Genomic DNA, 16,058 nt, shown 5'->3' on the forward strand with positions numbered 1-16,058 from the left:
AAGCAAAAACAAAACAAAACAAACAAACTGTCATTTCGGAAGTATGATAAATGTGACTCATAAAGAAGACTAGAAAGAGTGGATAAAGGAGTAGGGTTGGGGGTGGGGAAATAAACCCTTTAGTTACAATTTCAGGGAAATGAGTGGACACAATGAAACAAATTCCAAGTCAAGTTGCTCCACTACTACATTACAGAAGCAGTTTAGAATTTTAAGCAGATGCAAAAGGCATAAAGCATTTAAATGGGGAAAAAAAGGCCGATAAAGTTTCTGGCTACAATACAAGAGACATATCATTACCATATGATCTAATGTGGGTGTCAGCCGGATTGTGTTCATTGAGGGAAACCTTATTTTTTAACTGTGCTATGGAGTAGAAGCAGGAGGTTTTCAGCCTAGTGACAGTCACAGAGCAGCACCTTCCCCCTCCTCCTTTCCACACCTGCAAACTCTTTTGCTTGGGCTGAATATTTAGTGTAATTACATCTCAGCTTTGAGGGCTCCAGTGGCAAATCCCCGGATTAAAAGGTATGGTTTTCAATAATTGTCCTGAACTCTGCTACAGACTAATAAAACTTTGATCAAGTTAAGAAAAAAGGAGTTATTTGGTAAGAGAAAAAGAGAAAAAAAAAAATGTGTACTGAACTTTTAGTAATGTTTATGCAGTGTTTTAAACAAGTATTGCTTGAAAACAGAAACGAAGTATTTGGTAAAATGGTTGTAATGCATTGTTTTAGTTCTTTCTCTCTGTTCTTTGCAAAGATGTTTCTTAGAGAAACTATAACCTAACACGGTGACTCTCTTTATTGATATATTTTGTGTTTTTACTATTAAATGTTTAGGAAATGTTTATAGAAAAGTATTCTAGACTGGCATGCTATTCATAGTTGGATTGTATATTTAAGAATTTATTCTCCTCCTGAATTCTTGTATATTTTAAGAACCTTTACACTTCAGAGAAGTGAACTTTGGTGATTAGTTATAGAAGTCTAGTGTATATTTCTACAACTTAGAAAATAATAGAAACTGTCACCAGAGAGGTGAAAACCAACACTGACTCTATTTATGCTGATTATTAAGGACCTAACTAAGCTAATCTCACAGTTAGCTACATAGTTACTAAAATGTAAAGAAGAGACTCTGCCAGAATTTTTTCTGCAAATGAAATTTTATCATAAGATACATTCACTATAGAATGAAAGCGTGGGTTATTTTCCTTTCTAATTTCAAAACAGGGTAACATGATGACCACTGATTAAGTGGGCTCCCAGTGATATAAATACCTGCGGCTTTTTCTTCGAATTGCTATTTTGACCAGAAAAAGAATCAGATGCCTCCTATAGTACCCCTTATTGATAGATGGATACTGTTTTACTGTTTACTTTTAGCTTATTTCTATTATTATTGAGGCTTTTAATTCACCCAGTGCTGGGGGGTTTAATTTGCTCTGTATTTAGAGCTTCACTTATCTCCTGAGGTTTAAATTTTGACTTGGAAATTCACGTCAAAGGCATAAATGACATCACACAAATGCTGATCTGAATGGTATAATTTAATGGGATGTCGTTTACGAAACCTAAAATTATTATTTTTGATAGAACACATTAAATTATGGCAATGAACTTTACTGAAGTAGTGACATTCTTAGCAATTAGTATTTAGGAAATAGGCATACATTTTGAGAATACTTAAAACGATTGAAATAAAATGTTAATAGTACATCATCTCAGTAACAGTCTCCTTGATGTCTACTTGGGCCACTGCTATAGGTTTGTTTGTTTTCCTGATTTATTAAGAGAGGAAGGAAATGGTAAAGAGACTATCACTGTCAGTAGCCTGGATTAATTATTTTAAGATGCTGTGTTTTAAGTATTATGATACTAATCTAAAAGAAGTTATTTCATGGAGGAATTTGTGGAAAATACCTGGCCATATTATTTTTCCCCAGGACATTCAGGGTTAAAATGGCACCCCCCACCCCCCGCCACACACCCAAGAAAATGATAAGTAATGGAAGCTAAAAACTGTCTGTTTGAGTTCAGATTCAACCCAAAAGAATATTGTGTAGAGAATTTGCACCATTTTAACAAGAGTAAACAAATGTAAATGATAATATTCCCCTGAGCTAATGTTTAATATTCTGTTTTTTGGATTCGTGAACCAGGCTTTCTTTTTTTTTTTTCTGGAGAAAAGATCAGAAACAGACATCTGCATTAATTTCTCATTGCTATTTATTAAATCTGCAATTAGTTTGCTTCATTTTTCTCAAAACTTGCAAGACATGAAATATGCAAGGCTAGCAAACTTGTGGTAAACCGTAAACATTGCATTTTAATGCGAAACAGACAGAAAACCACTCCCTGAGATCCAGTCCAAGGGAACCCTGCCAAAACAATAGGGTCTCCTTTAAAAGGCAATGCAGTAACTGAGTGGGAATGGGTTTCCAGAGGGAATCTGATCCTGAATTTAAAGGGGCAGTGTGAATAATAATCTTCGTGGTATTATGTTAAAGTCACTAGCCTGTATTGCAAATGTGCTGCCTTTGACGTGCTTCAGTAATAAACTAAGAATAAAAGTGTAAGAAATTTTAAAACATTTGTTTCCCCTCTAGTGGATCTAGGCAAACATTTCCAGAATATATATTAAAGTTAGCACATATGAAAACTTTATCTTTTCTGTATTGCTATCATTTGGATAGTGACTGGAAATAACATAATTAAAGATGATGAGACTAAAGATCATATTACAATGTGTTTGGGGAATATTGAGCAGTTTTAATGGAGTTTGAAAATATAACAACTCAAAATAGACTGTTCTATCCATGATCAACTACTTTTCATTATTCAGATTTATTAAGATTTTGTTATTCAGATTCATTTAGTTCACTTCAGCCATCTAAACAACCAACTCAATAACAGAGATGTATATATATCTAGAAGGGCTTGTTAAATGAATGAATAAAAATGGTATAGATGCACTGAAATCATATTTTTGTCAATTTGTTTACAAAATAATCCTATTGGTAAAATTAGATAACATATGTCATATAAAATAAAATAAAATCAGATAGGATTTTCCATATGTGTTTACTGGTTTATACCGTCCTTAAAAAGGATTCATTTGAGAAACCACCCAAAAGATTTATGTTAAAAACTGAATCATGCTTATATCAAGCTCAGGTTTTCAATTTGATATCTTTCTTACGCTAGAAATTCACTATTTAAACAAAGATAACCATATTTTAAAAAATCAAATTTGGTTGCTTAGAACAAATTGAATAACTTGTATTATTAATAAATTGACGGTCAACTGAGTCATTTATGGGCAAAATATTGTGCAAGGCCCCGGTACAGAACAAAGGATAATCAGACACGCCCTGAAGGAGTACATCTTCGAGTGGGGGGGCAGGCCAAGCACGCAAAACAAATTACAATATAATGTGATAAGTTCTTTAAAAGAGGTAAGCAACGTGCCTTGGGAGCACAGAAGAAGGAGAACGCAGCATCCTGCCCGGATGCCCGGGAATACACAAGGGAAACCCATTATCTCATTTAGCCTTTACAACACTCTCACAAGGTAGGTATTTTAAATGGTGATTAGCTTTGAGTGTCAGGGTTGAGGTGGGGACTGGGAGTAGAGAGAAAATGGAGAGAAATGGTGTTAAGTCGTGCATGGTCTTATTTGCAACAAAGGGGATGGAGACTTTATTGGCAAGCTGTGAGAAGTCAGCAAAGGATTTGCAGTAGAAAATTAATACAATGAAATTGAATTTTTAGAAGATGACTTGGGCAGCAGAGTGGAAGATGGCCTGGAGTGGAAGAAATATTTGAGGCTGAGACTATTTGAAAGCTCTTGTTCAGTGATGAGAAGGGTCTGGACTGGGATAAATACAGTGGGATGGAGAAATCAGATTGGCTTCTAGAGATATTTCTGAGCAGGAACTGGAGACTCTCATGTGTACAGACAAAACTTGTTTAACTGTGGCATGGCTTGTGTTGAGTGAGCATTGAAAATTTCAATGTGATTTATCATCTCAACAGTTTTACAGGTTGACTATATAATCTGTGGTCTTAATTCAGACCCCAAATTCAATGAAGTGATTCAAATACTTTTTAAATTTTTCTTCATAAGTAAACAGTGCAAGTTCATCTCTACTGAACCTTATTACCTTCCAAATATATTTCTAATGTTCTGCTCCTAACACTACATAAAATATTACTTTTTAATGCTTTTTTCTATGTGCACTCCACTTATATAACACATACATTAGGCAAGGCTATTCTTCTAAACCTTCCGCTATTTCCCAGGTTCCTCGGTTGTGAAAATATACGAGAGAAATCATGAAGGCAACTATCATCTTTCTCTTGGTTGCACAAGTTTCCTGGGCTGGACCATTTCAACAGAAAGGCTTATTTGACTTTATGCTGGAAGATGAGGCTTCTGGGATAGGCCCGGAAGAGCACTTTCCTGAAGTTCCTGAAATAGAGCCTATGGGCCCAGTCTGCCCCTTCCGCTGTCAGTGCCATCTGCGAGTTGTCCAGTGTTCTGATCTGGGTGAGTGGGATGCCGGCTCTCTACCTACCTTGTCTGCTTTATTCATGGGAATGGCTTCCCTGGGAGCGCAGCATTTTCAGTTTTAATTTCTGCAATTCCAAATGTGAGAGACAGTGCCACCTAATGAGGAGTTAGGGAAGCAGAGTAGAAGTGAAAGAAGTTAAGTTTGAAGTTAGGAGACTTGATTCTTTTTTTTAAGTCAGAGAAGCATCGCTCTGCAATCTTGGACACATCACTAAAAAAATTTTTTTCTAAGGTTCATAGCTCCCCTTATGTAAAATAAAATTTTGAACAAATAATATCTTGTGTTCTATGATTCCAAGGTGATAGATTATTTTAAGTCTGTGATTTGCTCCCATGAAATCTTAGATATTAAGAAAACCCGGGTGATCTCTCTACTCTTGGCTTAGCCCAGATAGCAGGGTTTGAACAAAACTGTAAAGTATGCAGTGTTATCAAAAGCAAAACCAGTAAACTTTTAGAACAAAAATTTATCTTTCAAGTACCAAAATACTCTCATAATCCCTGGGTCTTAGTTTTGTCTCTGCCTTTGGAATTTTGTAATCTAGCTGTTTATATTCTTTAGAAAGTTTCAAAGAAAATCTTTATAACTAAGTCGTGGTATAAATATTCAATATGATCACGAAGCCTGTATCTTTAGCTTAACACTGCAGATGCATTTTGATTTATTATCTTTCAAGAAAAATTTGGCCTGGGAATTCCAAGAGCCATATACTCAGAAGATAAATCTCCAGAAAGCTTGGAGCCCTAGCAGATGAGCCGAAGGGAAATGAATTTAGCTTACATGGCAGCTGATTCACATTCCTCTCTTCTTTTGGTTCATTTTCTTACTGGAAAGAAAAAAAGAAGGAAAAAACCTCACAGGATGATTCTGCCATGGAGCATTTTCTTATAGAATAAACCCCGTAGCTTTGTAGAGTACTTATTTTAGAAATCCGATAGTTATTCAGAATATGCTTTCTAGGGGTATTTTGCAGGAAAATTTTCCACTAACTCCTAGAGCTGGAATAAACACATACAGGAACCCAGGAAAACATGAAGCATGTTAAATAGTAACAGCTGCTGAAATGCAAACACTTTGAACTAGATTCTTCGATGCTAACATGTACTGTATCGCCATTTAAACCCAAATGAAAAATGTAAAGGGAGATTTTGTAAAAGGCTACAGGATAATGCCATTAGATTAATGGCATTTCATTCCGCAGATATTTTGAGATCTTATAATGGGTCAGATCTGTTCTGGGCCCTGCGGAAAAAGCAATGAGGAAGACAAATATGGTCCCAGTTCTTGTGGGTCTGTTATTCCACTGGTGATGATTTTCCTTTTTTGAATTATATATTCGAGACAAAAGGGATTAGATTACTACCAAATTCTACAGAAACTTTTATAGCATCTAGAGATTATCTCCATAACTGGTTTAGACAAGATATCTAAAGAAGAGAATAAACATGTGATGGATATACCAGTAGTAAAATTTTTCAAATGTTGCAAAAATGGCTGAGTTCCTAAGAAGTGTGACAAAAGTGGAATCTCACTTTGCCTGAGGACATGTTTAAAAGGATCCATAATTACCCCTCACTACATATATTATCAACAATAGAGTTGATATTTTTAAGGAGGATGGGTCCAGTCACTTCGCTGAAGTTTTATTTTTTTCCATATAGTTTTACTTTGCTTTCTTGATAAATAACTCATAAATCTTGACTCTGATGAAAGCATTGGGACAGTTTATTATTGTCTATCATGAAAATTTCCCAAGTCTATTGTTCAAAACTAAACAGAAAAATGTAACCTTAGGAAACATAAAGTCATTGATGTGGCTGTTTCATGATACAGTTTCTTGGTTGTCCTTGAGATTGTTTTGTTTATTTTGTGTTGTTTTCAAATGAGAAAGTTTTCCAAGTTATCTTTTTCTCTAAGATTTCAGAGAATACAGTATTCCTTTGGGCTTAATGATCTTATTTACAGAAGAAGTAGCTGAGATTGAAATAATGATTCATTTTGGGGAGCCATGTTTGAAGAGGAGCCCTGAGTTCCAGTGAGCAATGAATGGTCTCATACAAGTCACTTTTATTATTTTTTTTAATTTCACAGATGAGTAGTTAAACACATATTCAAAAATTGGTCAGGTATTTCTATAACAGAAAATACATTTTTTAAAAAGAAAAGCAATCCACTTGCCTTTAAAGAAAACACTGCATTCACATTTTCAACGACAACATAGCCTCTGCTCCCTTTATGATCATGGTAAGCTGTTCAGAGTCTTAACATTTTTATCTGCAAAGAAATCACAGTCCTAAAGATCTTACTATCTGTGTGAAGTACCTGGCCCATAGTAGAGGTTCAATAGGTTTTTCCTGTGTGATGATCCTGTGTGATGGAGGAAAAATGAAAGAAGCATAGGAAAAAGCAAAGAAGTGGACAATTTCATTCATAGTAAAAGCATGCATGCTAAGTCATTGATGTAGTGTTCAACTCTTTGAAACCCTATGAACTGTAGCCTGCCAGGCTCCTCTGTCCATGGGATTCTCCAGGCAAGAATACTGGGGTGGGTTGCCATGCCCTCCTCCAGGGGATCTTCCTGACGCAGGGGTCTTGCATTGTCAGGTGGGTTCTTTACCACTAGCGCCACCTGGGAAACCTAAAATAAAGGCAATGCAGTTTATTTTTTAAATTCTCTAGTGAGCTGAACATGAAGCTTGAATTATTATCATTTGTTGTTCTTCAGTTGGTAAGCAAAGAAAAAAGACAGTGCACTTTGGGATAAGAAATGTGAATGCTTATCATATAAACAATTAATGTTTTCTTAAGGATTATTTTTACCAGAGCTTTTAATGAACAGGGAGGAGCTTCAGTGTTGAAGGATAATAGTGCTTTGTCATCTTATTATCCAAACAGTGTTTAATGTAAGCAAACGTTTCTTTTTAAAATGTCTGATTATTTTGCAGTAAGAAGTATTTCTGACAAAGTTAAACAACATATCATTAAACAGTTCTTTCAAAGCTGAGATGTAAAAACTGTGAAATGAAAAATGAATAATCAGCCCATGGGAAGCTTGAAGTGTTCAAGAAGACCCATTGACTATTTTAGTTCCTAGTTCCAACTTATCTGAATAGTATTATCGTATGTTTTTCTAGAGCATGGGGGATTGAAAAAGTAAACGTATATTTTAGCCTAAGAAAGTTATGAATTCTCCATTGATATTGACCAAATTATGTGGCTGAGCTTGTATTTAATTTGTAATTTGAACCGTAATTTTATGAGACACATATATTTTTTTCATTATCTAGCCTCTTAAGGCATAAAAATATACTCATAATTATAGCATTTATAAAAATATCAATATAAAAATAAATGTAGGGTTAGCAAATTCAGAAACCTATGGATTTCCTTAAAATAAGAAACCCACAATGTAACTCATTCTTGTCAGATCTTTTGAAAAGATGCTTTATTTTACTTACCTAGTACCTTAAGGGAAGACGGTTCCCTTACTTATGTACTCTTTGGCCCAGCCATTCATCTTTGAATCAAGTGTCACCAAGAAGCATTATTTGGTACTTTGATCTCGTTTATTAAAGACAGATCAGCTCTAACTGGTGAAATAAGCATAAGTATTGCTTTTGACTATTCTTCCAAATTAAAGCAATGTTTATTAAAATTTTTATTATAAACAACTTTCAAAAGACTTGAAATACCCTTAAAAACACTTGATCATGGAAAGATCCTGGGTTATGAAGTTCAACATCTGGACTCAAATTCAGCTTTACCATTTATGGTGGTTCAGACAGCAATGAATCTGCCTGCAATATAGGAGACCTGGGTTTGATACCTGGGTTGGGAAGATCCCCTGGAGAAGGAAATGGCAACCCACTCCAATATTCTTGCCTGGAGAATCCCATGGACAGAGGAGCCTGGTAAGCTACAGTCCATGGGGGGGTTGCAAAGAGTTGGACACGATTGAGTGACTAACATGGAGACTGAGACCCGTAACTTTGAAACTTTCAAAGCCTGTCTCCTCACTGGATAAATGGGAATATCTCTTACTTCATTAGGTAAGAATAGAAAATATTTATACAAAATATTTTTCATAGTAAATGTTATGTCCAGTTTACTACTTAAGTAAGCTAATAACATGAGGCTATTTCTCATCAGTTCAGTTCAGTCTCTCAGTCGTGTCCGACTCTTTGCGACCCCATGAACTGCAGCATGCCAGGCCTCCCTGTCCATCACCAACTCCTGGAGTTCACTCAAACTCACATCCATCGAGTCGGTGATGCCATCCAGCCATCCCATCCTCTGTCGTCCTCTTCTCCTCCTGCCTCCAATCCCTCCCAGCATCAGAGTCTTTTCCAATGAGTCAACTCTTCGCATGAGGTGACCAAAGTACTGGAGTTTCAGCTTCAGCATCATTCCTTCCAAAGAACACCCAGGGCTGATCTCCTTTAGAATGGATTGGTTGGACCTCCTTGCAGTCCAAGGGACTCTCAAGAGTCTTCTCTACCACCACAGTTCAAAAGCATCAATTGTTCAGTGCTCAGCTTTCTTCACAGTCCAACTCTCACATCCATACATGACTACTGGAAAAACTATAGCCTTGACTAGATGGACCTTTGTTGGCAAAGTAATGTCTCTGCCTTTGAGTATGCCGTCTAGGTTGGTCATAACTTTCCTTCCAAGGAGTAAGCATCTTTTAATTTCATGGCTGTATGGTTTTTATTTTTATATGAAATTAAGAAACACTAAGTATATGGCTTGCCAAGCTGGATACAAAATAGCACCTTTTCTCCCCTCCTTCCCCAAAGAAAGCCATATCACAACCAAATATAAATAGGCAAAAATTAGAAAATTGTATAATTATCAAATTAATATAATTATCAAAATAGTATTCTCCAAACACTATTCCTTTGAACTAAATTGGTTTGGTTGAGAACCAAACCAATTTAGAGAACAATAAAGTGTTTGGCTATTTTATAATCATAAATGATTCACAACCTATATAGTTAGCCCTCTAAAGAAGAGGCCAGAAGGTGGAACATTTTATTTTTCCAGGCAAAAGCATTATGAATAACTAATGTTCTTAAAATGTACTTCATGATGCAAATAATATTTTACTTGTCTAAAATCTCAGGAAAATGTACAGCCCTTTAAATTGCATAGTTTTCTTCTTTTTAAAATCATTTTGCTTCAATTAGGAAAATTTTGTTAGTGGTCACCACTTGGTACTTAGATCTACAACATCTAAGGGGAAACTGTTTTTTTTAGAAGCAAACCTTATGTATGAGGTAAATGAACCATTAGAGTTCTTCTGTGAAATCATCTTGGAAGAATAAATTAGTCCTCTTTGTCAAGGGTCAGAGAGAATGCTGGAGGCTTAGTTGCTTTCATAATTTATATCTAGCTTCACATCAGCAGGGGTGAGGGATGACCCTCATTCAGAGTTTCAAATGCATCGAAAGAGTATCTCTAAGATGTGGCACACGCAGGAGGCTGTGCACGGAGCATGCCCATTGGTTGCCTAAAGTAGTTTGGGGTAGGAGTAGAGCAAGAGGAATACTCAGGTATGATCCAGATAACCAAAGCCTCTGACTCAAGGGGTTAAAGAGAAGGAAGAGAGGAGTCAGAGAAGGCCAAAGGAAGCATCTGTCTCCTTGATCTGACTGACAACTAACGTATCCCTGGTTTCCTTCTTAGTCCCAGAGGGGAGAAGGAGGCAGCTGTGTGGGATCAAGGCATTTGGTTAGACTGCAGCTGTGATGCATTCTCCTCTGGAAGATCATTCCTGGCTCCAGAGGACAGGATGGGAATAGGTTAGCCAGAATATCAATTTCCTGGATGAAAGAGGAAATGCAGAAGACTCTCTAATCTTAATTTTCTCCTTCAAAAGAGAGCGAGAAAATTATATATTTCTTTGAAAATAGGCACAAAGGAGAATTAACTCAGTTTGCAATCCAGTCTTAATAAAAGGAAGAAACCCTGTAGCAGCTACACTGTAACACTCAAGATTCAGTTAACCCTTGACTTAGTCTGAAGGTGGTTTTCAGGCAATTATTTCATCTTGTCTACTTCCATGTTTTCACTGTAATCTTTATTTGCCTTGATGACTACAATAATCAATTAATTACATTTAAATAGATGATAATTATTCATTACCTTTAATTACCTATTTAAATATCTACTTTCTGGGACTTCCCTGGTGGTCCAGTGGTTAAGACTGTGCTTCCAAAGCAGGGGCAAGAGTTCAATCCCTGGTCTGGGAACTAAGATCCCACATGCTACATACACAGCATGACACAAAAAATAAAAAAATAAAACCAACCAAACAAAATGTAATTAGATTGTTATATAAAAATAAATATCTACTTTCCCTACCAGAATTAAAGCATGGTGATAATTTATCTTTTGGCCCTCCACTCCAAAAAGTTATACTTGGTAGGTTCTCAAACATCAGTAAATGCTTGATATGAATAAATTAGCATATACATGCCTTAGTGCTTAAATGAGTGCTTAATTTTATTTTCTTGACTCTATCAAGCTGGAAACAGGATAGAACATGACTGCCTAGAAATTAGGAGTCATGAAACTGTAGTGTTTCCTTTCTTATTCTTTTTGAGGATGACTGTTGAACCAGGAGTGGGCTTCCCTGGTGGCTCAGGGGTAAAGAATCTGCCCGCAATGTGGGAGACCTGGGTTCAATCCCCGGGTCAGGAAGATCCCCCGGGAAAGGGACTGGCAACCCACTCCAGTATTCTTGCCTGGAGAATTCCCTGGACAGAGGAGCCTGGAAAGCTACAGTGCAAGGAGTTGCAAAGAGTAGAACATGACTGAACGACTGACACACACATAGAACCAGGAGTAGGTTTCCAGGTGGCTCAGGGGTAGAGTCTGCCTGCCAATGTAGGAGATGCGAGTTTGATCCCTGGGTCAGGAATATCCCCTGGAGAAGGAAATGGCAACCTGTTCCAGTATTCTTGCCTAGAAAGATCTCATGGACAGACAAGCCTGGCAGGATACAGTCCACAGGGTCCCAAACAGTCGGACACAGCTGAGCATACACACACACACACACACACACACACACACACTCAGAATCAGGAAGCTCAAACTTTCCTTAAGTTATTTGGAAAGAGAATTAAATTAAAGGGAAGTTTTAGTATTTCTGAATCCAACTGCCATCAGTGTTAAATTACCATTTTTAAGAGAAGAAGGAAATGTGCATGCCTTTAGCAGAAATGTTTTTTGATGGATCTGGGACTCCATTATATTATACTGGTCATGTGTCAAAACTAAGTGTATCACCATTGTCTTGATTATTACACTGGAGACAGAAATATTTAAAAAGTGTTGGAAGTCAACGAGAATAAATCTTGCAGTTTGGACCCCTGCCACAGGTCAGAGAACAACAAAAAAGGCATGGTATTTTAGGACATCCTGGCCTTTGTCCAACATGATGTTTACCAGATTGCTGAAATTTACTAGCACAACAATACCATTCATCACCGAGACAACTAGAAAAAAAAATACACTTCTTAAAAATACAATTCTTATTTGCATTTATTTCAGAAATGATTTCCTGGTAATATCTTAAATAGAGTTTTATTTATTTTAATTAATAACCCAATTTTAAAGAAGATAAAGTTTCCTTTACTGAATTTGGAAGAGCAACTAAATAATTCAGTTTAGCCTTGAAAACAATTGCATTTTAACAGAAGATTTAGAATTCTATTAAAGAATGCTTATTGAAAAATAATTGGATTTAGGAAACCACTTTGTTCCTGTTACTATTCTGAATAAATATTACCTCAAAACTTAGTTACTTAAAAATAATTTTATTTGCTCATAATTTAAGCTACAGAAAATTTGAGCAGGTCTTAGAAGGCTGCTCTCCCTTGCGGTCTCTTAGGCATTTGCAGTCAGGTGGCCATGGTTTCCCAGATGGCGCTAGTGGTAAAGAACCCACCTGCCAGTGTAGGAGATATAAGAGGTGTGGTTCCATCCCTGGGGCGGGAAGATCCCCTGGAGGAGGGCATGGCAACCCACTCCAGTATTGTTGCCTGGAGAACCCCATGGACAGAGGAACCTGGTGGGCTATGGTCCATAGGGTCAAAGAGTCAGATGTGACTTAGCACACATGCATGTTGGCTGAGGCCGTAATCGTGGTGAGGCTGACCCAGTCTGGGTCAGCTCAAGACAGCTCACTCTAGTGACTGACAGTTGGTGCTGCTGTTGCCTGGGAGCTCAGCTCTTCTGTCATCTGGAGTGTCTTCAGGTTGCCTCACCAGCTCAGTGGTCTCATCGTAGACAGACTCAACTTACATGACCCCACACTGTCCCCAGAGCAAGCATGCCAGAAGAATTGGGTAGAAACAGCCTTTTCTGACCTAGTTCCAAAAGTCACGCCATGTCACCTTCGCCACAGCCCCTTGGTTCTGAGAGACATCATAAGGCCATGCCAAATTTGAAGGGAGAAGAATTTGACTCCATCTTTCAATGGGGTTGGACAAGTGTGTATTGAATAAGAATATGTAGGATCCCGAGTTTCCAACTAAGACCTGGAGCAGCCAAATAATTACTTTTTAAAAAGAAGGTCTATTTTAAATGGAGGCAGGAGCTATCCTCACAAAGGTGTGTGTGCACATATATATGTGTATCTGGTAATTTATATCAAAACTAACCAAATTTCCCTATAGGTTTCTGATTTTGACACAGACTAATAAGAACATCATCATAGAGTCTACCTGATCAGCATTTAGAAATCAAAGACTAGCTGATATTTAATGGTCCTTCCCTTTGTGACATTCTAAGAATACGTATCTAGGATTATTTCCCCTTCCTATTCTTCCTGTAATTTCTGAGTGAGCTCACTTAGCACTCTGATGCCTGTCTAGCCCTTTTCAGTATTGTTACTGAGTCTGATGTCAGAACAGTTCTTGTTAGGGATACGAATAGGGATGACAGGGAAAAAACAATATCCTGTTGGAAACCAAGAAATAGTTTTTTCATCTGCATTTTGTCACCCCAGTTACATGAGCTCGTTCATGTCAACTAACTTTTTCTAAAAATCATCCGAAAAAACGAAATTTTCATAGTGCCTTACCTATTTCATTTGGTTGCTGTGAGATTAATGAGGTAACATATTTTCATTTTTTATAAATTGTAAAGCTATGTAAATATAAAGTTTTAATAATAGAACACAAATCTGTTAAGTCTCTCAAATGAATATGAATTTTCTAGCAATTCAGAGATTGTAGGGTTATGATTTTAATCATTAAGATGACTCTCTAACAACTAAGCTGCAAAAGCCACAAACCTGATTTTTTTCTGTGGCAAATCATCAGGGGAACAATGTATATAATTCACCCCAAGTAGTTCTTGTTATTATAATATTCTAGAATGACAACATAATCAAAATGATCAGCCATCCAGATATATCATTTTTTGTCCACATCTGAAATGAACCTGCACTTTGGCACTGAACAACTGTTAAGGCAACTTTGACACTGAACACTAGAATTCACATTCAACAATGTATAAAAGTAAGCAAAAGTGGGAATTAAGACTTGGACAAAGAAGCGCATGAAGTAATAATAAAATGTAGGCAGTAACTTTTTTCCAAATGAAAGGAAACGTATCTTTTCTTCATTAAAGAACACTAATTATCAAAGATTTGGCAGAAGTCTGACACTCTTTAATTGCATGAAATTAGCAAACTGACATTTCTGAAAATGGCAATGATCATGAGTATATAGTACAGTTAAATATCCTCCTACAAGGTAGCTGTTCTGTGGCTTGCTGTTTATCACTGAAAACACTTCATTTCTGTTATTCCTCTGTGAACTATTTCTGTAGTTAGTTCTTAGAATATATTTATGCATGTGCAGAATCACCTGCATTTTGATATTCAAATTTATAACCATAGCTGACCACTGAATTGGAAACTATAGACTTTTTCCCACTATCATCAGATCAGTGATAATGTGAAAAATTCTTTGGAAAGAAATTAGAAGTTGGTGATTTCAGATACATTTTCTGTAATTTCCAAGGACATATGAAGATAGAAATATGGTAACCTTGATAATCTACCTTCATATGCTTATATATAATAAAAATCAAAAAGATATCTTTCCAACCTAGTTATTAAATACTCTGTTGTAATTTTCCTTTTAATTGAAAACTGTAGATTGAATTCTTTTTTCCATGAGAATTTGGGCAATTTCTATCTTGTGCCTGCTATATCCTCAGGCAGGGCCTGCCTAATAAATTAATGATGTCTAAAAATATTCAATAAGCCTTTATTGAATGAATGAAAGAATGATCTTCAGCACTTCAAGTTTCAGATATAAACTTTCAGAAGAGGTTAAAAAGCATTTCTGATTTGTTATACAATCTTAAAATATTAATATGAAAATGATCGTATGAATTTGAGTTAATAAAGTATCATCTTATATTAATATGGGACAAAGCCCATGGAACAAAGCAAGGCAAAAGGCCTCATAGTTTAATATTATCTCCATTAACATTCAGCATGATAATTTATTTTAGATGCCATACCTTTTGAATAAAAGCAATTTATCCTTATACATCTAGTGGAATGACTATGAAAATGTTTCTTTAATGCCATAGAACATTTAGTTTTTCAATGTATTTACATTTATAAACTAAAACCTCAGTCATTTAGATCCAAATTTAAGTCTGAAGGTAATGCTTTGTATAATACACTTTAGAGAAGTTAGAATCACAAATTTTATTCATTTTATTCTGATTAATAGTCATAAAATTGATACTGTTTTGTGATTTAAAACTGAAAGAACCATTCTCCCAAGAGTTTGAATAAATTTTCAAGTTGTTGACACAACAGCATGGTTACATATTCACATAATTTAAACTTTATGTGTAGATCTGTGATAGTGCTAAGTTTATCAAAAGAATATTTGATGATGTGGTTAAAGTTGTCTACTGAAAGCATGTTTATATAGAAAGGTATAGATTTACAAATCACTCCCACTTAACACTTATCAAAGAAATGACTCTAAAATAAGAACAATGAGGTGAAACACACTGTGTACTGAGACATTTGAACCATACCTGGCAAAATCTTAATTTTTATTTTATGCAAAACAATCATTACATGGGTAAATAGTTTGCTCTGTTTATGATTTTTTTTAATAAACCCTTTGACTTTGTTAGAAAAGGTAAAGCAGATATTTTAAACAACAGTTGGTATAATTCCTCAGTTCGGTTCAGCTCAGTCGCTCAGTCGTGTCCGACTCTTCGCGACCCCATGAATCGCAGCACGCCAGGCCTCCCTGTCCATCACCAACTCCCAGAGTTCACTCAGACTCAGGTCCATTGAGTCGGTGATGCCATCCAGCCATCTCATCCTCTGTCGTCCCCTCCTCCTCCTGCCCACAATCCCTCCCAGCATCAGAGTCTTTTCCAATGAGTCAACTCTTCACATGAGGTGGCCAAAATACTGGAGTTTCAG

The 16,058-nt window shown here is 36.3% G+C and overlaps 1 protein-coding gene across 2 annotated transcripts in view; it reads left to right on the plus strand.

Annotated features, from left to right (window-relative positions):
* Positions 1-226: 226 nt before the first annotated feature.
* DCN (decorin) overlaps positions 227-16,058 on the plus strand; it is a 39,140-nt gene continuing 23,308 nt past the window's right edge. Inside the window, exons 1-2 of one of the 2 annotated variants that reach the window (XM_005910087.3) lie at positions 227-528; positions 4,308-4,554. In XM_005910087.3, the coding sequence (XP_005910149.1) occupies positions 4,341-4,554 (214 nt within the window). In that variant the 5' untranslated portion in view covers positions 227-528; positions 4,308-4,340. Of the gene's footprint in view, positions 529-3,418; positions 3,577-4,307; positions 4,555-16,058 lie in introns of those variants that run through there. The other variant, XM_005910086.3, reaches the window with a different exon arrangement.

Source organism: Bos mutus, chromosome 5 (assembly GCF_027580195.1).
Source record: "Bos mutus isolate GX-2022 chromosome 5, NWIPB_WYAK_1.1, whole genome shotgun sequence".
NCBI lineage: Eukaryota > Metazoa > Chordata > Mammalia > Artiodactyla > Bovidae > Bos > Bos mutus.